The 6,066-nt window shown below is 29.8% G+C and overlaps 1 protein-coding gene across 1 annotated transcript; it reads left to right on the forward strand.

Annotated features, from left to right (window-relative positions):
• Nucleotides 1–779: 779 nt before the first annotated feature.
• Nucleotides 780–2,769, forward strand: LOC134195531 (nmrA-like family domain-containing protein 1). Its single transcript, XM_062664566.1, has 2 exons — nucleotides 780–1,327; nucleotides 2,140–2,769. Exons 1-2 carry the CDS (start codon nucleotides 841–843, stop codon nucleotides 2,544–2,546), a joined length of 894 nt encoding a protein of 297 aa, XP_062520550.1. The 5' UTR covers nucleotides 780–840; the 3' UTR covers nucleotides 2,547–2,769.
• Nucleotides 2,770–6,066: the final 3,297 nt, after the last annotated feature.

Below are 6,066 nucleotides of genomic sequence, written 5' to 3' on the forward strand. Positions count from 1 at the left end.
CGATTTGGTTGTGAATATATGCGATTCTGTTGCCATTCTGTTGTGATATATGCGATTCTGTTGTGAATATATATGCGATTTGGTTGTGAATATATGTGATTTGGTTGTGAATATATGCGATTTTGTTGTGAATATATGCGATTCTGTTGCCATTCTGTTGTGAATATATGCCATTCTGTTTTGGATATATGCAATCATATTGTGAATCTATACGCGATTCAACCACAGCTAAGATTGTTCTTTCGCATCTATATTGAGCGCGGATTCAACAATCGGCGTGCCATATACGTCACCAAACTATACGTCACCAAACTTTCTCGCGCTAGTCTTGTGAATCAATCTTGCAAGAGTTTTGTTTTCGCTTTTTGACTTAATTGATCTACCGAAGTTTTTAATGTAATTTTCGAGAATTTCTTGTGTTCTTTCTGTACGTGCATCTAAATATATAATTCAAAAGACCAAAAAGACCAGGCGACGAGTTTGTGACGTCATTGGTCCCATTTTGGTGTATTACGCACCCTCCACTTCTGAAGCCAGACTCCGGTCCTGTTTTTGCTTACTCATGATGATATCCGGACCCCGGACCCCGGACCCACTCGTGAACATCTTCCTACGCCACTGAAATGGTCTAGGCTAGTCAGCCTGGTAATGATGACGCTTCTAGGGTAAATTTGATAACGCGGTTACTAGGATGACTCAGATGGCTACTCGTGATTAGAGTGAGCGGCTTTGACCGGAATCTAATTAGCCTCGTCCAGTACAAATACAGCAACTCGGTCTGCCACCTTTCACTCGTACAGTCGTACACACCGTTCCTCGCCTCCTCATTGCTGTGGAATCATGTCAAAACCAGTTGTTCTCGTTCTCGGCACTAACGGCTACGTCGGAAAAGCGACAGTGAAGAGTCTGAGTGAAACCTACGCCGACAAAGTCGTCATCAAAGCCGCATCGCGTGACCCCACCAAACTCGGCGAACTGCGCGATCTGAAGGGAGTCGAGCTGGTCGCGCTCGATATGTCGGCGCCCGACGCCGCTTCCCACATCAAAGCGACCGGCGCCGCGACGGTCTACGTCGTCACTCCGAGAGCGAAAAATCGTGCAGCCATTGCGATCAATGCAGCCAATGCGAGCAAACAGGCGAATGTCGGGCATCTCGTGGTGGTGTCGGTCTTCGTGGCTGACTTGAAGGATACCGTGTACGGACGTCAGTTTACGGAAATAGAGAGTCACGTGAAGAACCTAGGATTGCCGTACACGATTATTCGGCTGCCATTCTTCTTCGAGAATTTCTGGGCGGATGTTCAAACCATCAAAAAGCAATCCACAGGTATGTACCCTGTTCTAAAACCGAGAACTCTAATTTTGCAAAATTGAAATTTTACTTGTTTGACAGGAGCGCGCGCACCAATTTTGGCTGGTGGGCGTGGCTTTACATTAGATTCAACTTTACATTTTATAAACTTATCTAAACATTTAAACTTTGTTGTAATACTTCTTGTTACATACGTATACTTGAAGTCTGTTCCGCATGCATGTGACTGTGAGGAATTCTCGTTGTATTAGATGTACATTTCTGTACATTAAAATCTGATACATTTAAAATAAAATGCGAGCACGGATTTTTGAGCATAGTACACCTGTCAAACAAGTTTTCTTGTGGGTCAGTACATGAGTAATTGGGCACGTCAGTCGACTACTATATCTTTAGCCCGGATATCCGGGCCTCGGGTAATTCGATTGGAGTCATTCTAATATTACGTTTCAATCTTAAATTTTAAAATTTAAGTTTAAAATTTTTACATCTTCAATTTTAATTTTTATGTTTTTATTTTTAATTTTTAAGTTTTTATTTTTAATTTTTAAACTTTAATTTTAAAATTGTATTTTCTTATTTTCGATTTCTAAGTTTTGCGCTCTAGGGTTTGATTTTGAACGTATAAGGGCCTAATATTTGTTTACGTGTGAAAGTAGTATTTTGACATCTTTTCTAGTGTTCTACAAAAATATGAATTTTAAATTACGTAATTACAGTTAAACTGTGGATATGTCTATAAAGTTGAGAACACATGCATTTGTGTTGATTGTGGTATGTACATTACTATTGCTATCTTAATCCTTTTATTGAAATTTGGTGTGTAGTGTATGGTGCAATAAATCCTGATGCTGGTATTTCACCCATTGCTGCCAGTGATATAGGAAAGGCGTCTGCTGCTGTTTTAGCTAATCCTGGCCTCTACGCGAACAAGACCTTGAAACCTGCTGCTAAAGCTTTCACTTACAGTGAGGCGATGAAAGCTTTTAGTGAGTCACTTGGGAGAGAAATCAAATATGTGCAAATCCCGTATGAGGCTGTTAAGAAGGGAGTTAAGGACATGGGAATAGAAGATTGGCAGGCTGACGGAATGATTGAAGTGATGAAGAGCATCAACTCGGGTTCACCAGTCAATAATGATCCAGAAGGTGTAACTCACTTCAAAAGTATCACTGGATCTGATCCGATTCCTGTCCAGCAGTGGGTAGCAGCTGCAGCTGGCGGATTCAAGTAAACTACAGGAATTTACTGGAAAAAAAGATTGATGCTGCTAGTGTTCAGCATTCTAGTTGATTTTAGAAGAGTGTTTGTGTTATGAAAACAGTTCAAGAATGTGTTTGCAATTAATTCATGCAAATAAGTCAAAATGTCTATACTCAGTGACTGTTACCTTCACTATTGCTCTCAGATTTTTTCCTTGCCTACCTTAGATAATAAAGTGTGCATATGCACTTCAATTACTAGATAAGTACGGCAAGAATGAATAGAGAAGCACATTACAGTGCTAAACCCTCGGTAGGTGAATGTAATCACATATCTCGTCACGTGATAATGTTTTGCATACTGAGGTTTTAGCCCAACCCACTCGTCTCAGCTAAGGTTTCCAATGCATTTCGTTTAGCTAAACAAAGGAGCGCAAAGCGTGTACCGTCCCCAGACTTGCGTAGTTACAGGTCAGTCGCGTCGTCCGACAGACAGACGTGCTGTCATGGACAATACACGTTCTCTTTCGCAAATTCCCGTGGAGCGCCAAATTTCGTCATTAGTGATTTTTGCACCAATATCGCGGCCGCTCAGCCACGCACACCGAAAATTCAAGCAGCAGCTCGGGCGCCGGAAGCAAACGAACACTGGTACGGCCTAACGCGCGCTAAATGACGTGCTACTCACGTGATTCGATAAACTCGTAGGTTTGAATTGTCGTGACATCTGTCATGACTGGTCAACACAGTCAAGACGTGACAAGACAAGACCTTTCAAGCATTAACTAGAACATCAAGAATCACACACTGCAGGCTTATTTACGATAGATATTCAATACCATGGCTACAACAGGACAATGAAACTACATGCCTGTGTTTTGGCCAAACAAACATCACAACATTCATCAACCATGATAGAATAGAACTGAACACTGTGTAGGCTGCCTGAGATTTCCCTCAGAACCTGTAGCGCCATTATTTGTAGAACTTCATTTTGAATTTGGTGACTAGTGTATTTTCTCCTTTCCTGGACAGCCATGTTTCAAGATCACCATCATCTTCACAACGAAGTTTGTACAACTGCATCCTCTAATTGGAAAGGCTTGCCTTGCCAGGAACCTCAGATTTGACAATATCTTCAAAAAGTACTTTCGATTTTCTTTTTCTGAAGAATGTAAGCTCGAAAGAGTTTCTCCAAACATTCTTTGTTGTGGCAGGCAAGGTTATCATCATTTGTACTGCTTCCTTGTGACACCTGCTTGTGGCATGCTTTCGGAAACCGACAGTGGCATCCTTTCAATTCGAAAACCCTCTGGACACAAAAGTAGCATCCATAGACCCCGCCATCTTTTGTGGATCGCAAGCGCTCTGACACACGTGTGGCAGTACACGACATCCTCTTCTTCATTGTAGTGCAACCAAGGCCACGACTGGTACCACGAGGACTGGAAAGTACGAGAAATCTTCTACTTCCAAATCGTCCTCTTTGGGAAGTTCAAACTGACAGGCTGGTGTGGTTTTTCGGGAAACTCCGAACAGCAGAGTTGATCATTCGGAAGAGACGTTGCAAGGGAATTTGAAGTCATGACAGAAACTGTCACGCCGACAATATCCGGGTATCAGGCCGCGGACTGCATCCCGTTTGTGTCCGCATCTTATTTCTCTTTTTAAATTACGTCATAAGCATGAACTGGACTGCTGATAAGAAGAAATATATTAATTGGCGAGCGAAGCGAGCCTCTCTCTTGTCATGTCAATTGAGCTCCAGATATATTTTATTTATATATTTATATATTTATATATTTATATATTTATATATTTATATATTTATATATTTATGTATTTATATATTTATATATTTATATATTTATATATTTATATATTTATATATTTATATATTTATATATTTATATATTTATATATTTATATATTTATATATTTATATATTTATATATTTATATATTTATATATTTATATATTTATATATTTATATATTTATATATTTATATATTTATATATTTATATATTTATATATTTATATATTTATATATTTATATATTTATATATTTATATATTTATATATTTATATATTTATATATTTATATATTTATATATTTATATATTTATATATTTATATATTTATATATTTATATATTTATATATTTATATATTTATATATTTATATATTTATATATTTATATATTTATATATTTATATATTTATATATTTATATATTTATATATTTATATATTTATATATTTATATATTTATATATTTATATATTTATATATTTATATATTTATATATTTATATATTTATATATTTATATATTTATATATTTATATATTTATATATTTATATATTTATATATTTATATATTTATATATTTATATATTTATATATTTATATATTTATATATTTATATATTTATATATTTATATATTTATATATTTATATATTTATATATTTATATATTTATATATTTATATATTTATATATTTATATATTTATATATTTATATATTTATATATTTATATATTTATATATTTATATATTTATATATTTATATATTTATATATTTATATATTTATATATTTATATATTTATATATTTATATATTTATATATTTATATATTTATATATTTATATATTTATATATTTATATATTTATATATTTATATATTTATATATTTATATATTTATATATTTATATATTTATATATTTATATATTTATATATTTATATATTTATATATTTATATATTTATATATTTATATATTTATATATTTATATATTTATATATTTATATATTTATATATTTATATATTTATATATTTATATATTTATATATTTATATATTTATATATTTATATATTTATATATTTATATATTTATATATTTATATATTTATATATTTATATATTTATATATTTATATATTTATATATTTATATATTTATATATTTATATATTTATATATTTATATATTTATATATTTATATATTTATATATTTATATATTTATATATTTATATATTTATATATTTATATATTTATATATTTATATATTTATATATTTATATATTTATATATTTATATATTTATATATTTATATATTTATATATTTATATATTTATATATTTATATATTTATATATTTATATATTTATATATTTATATATTTATATATTTATATATTTATATATTTATATATTTATATATTTATATATTTATATATTTATATATTTATATATTTATATATTTATATATTTATATATTTATATATTTATATATTTATATATTTATATATTTATATATTTATATATTTATATATTTATATATTTATATATTTATATATTTATATATTTATATATTTATATATTTATATATTTATATATTTATATATTTATATATTTATATATTTATATATTTATATATTTATATATTTATATATTTATATATTTATATATTTATATATTTATATATTTATATATTTATATATTTATATATTTATATATTTATATATTTATATATTTATATATTTATATATTTATA

This window comes from Corticium candelabrum, chromosome 20 (assembly GCF_963422355.1).
Source record: "Corticium candelabrum chromosome 20, ooCorCand1.1, whole genome shotgun sequence".
Taxonomy (NCBI): Eukaryota; Metazoa; Porifera; class Homoscleromorpha; order Homosclerophorida; family Plakinidae; genus Corticium; species Corticium candelabrum.

Excerpts from the sequence above, each read along its gene's own strand:
- LOC134195531 (XM_062664566.1), top strand. The coding sequence starts at position 841 with ATGTCAAAACCAGTTGTTCTCGTTCTCGGCACTAACGGCTACGTCGGA. Across the intron at positions 1,328-2,139 it reads CATCAAAAAGCAATCCACAG|TGTATGGTGCAATAAATCCT; the intron begins GTATGTACCCTG and ends TTTGGTGTGTAG.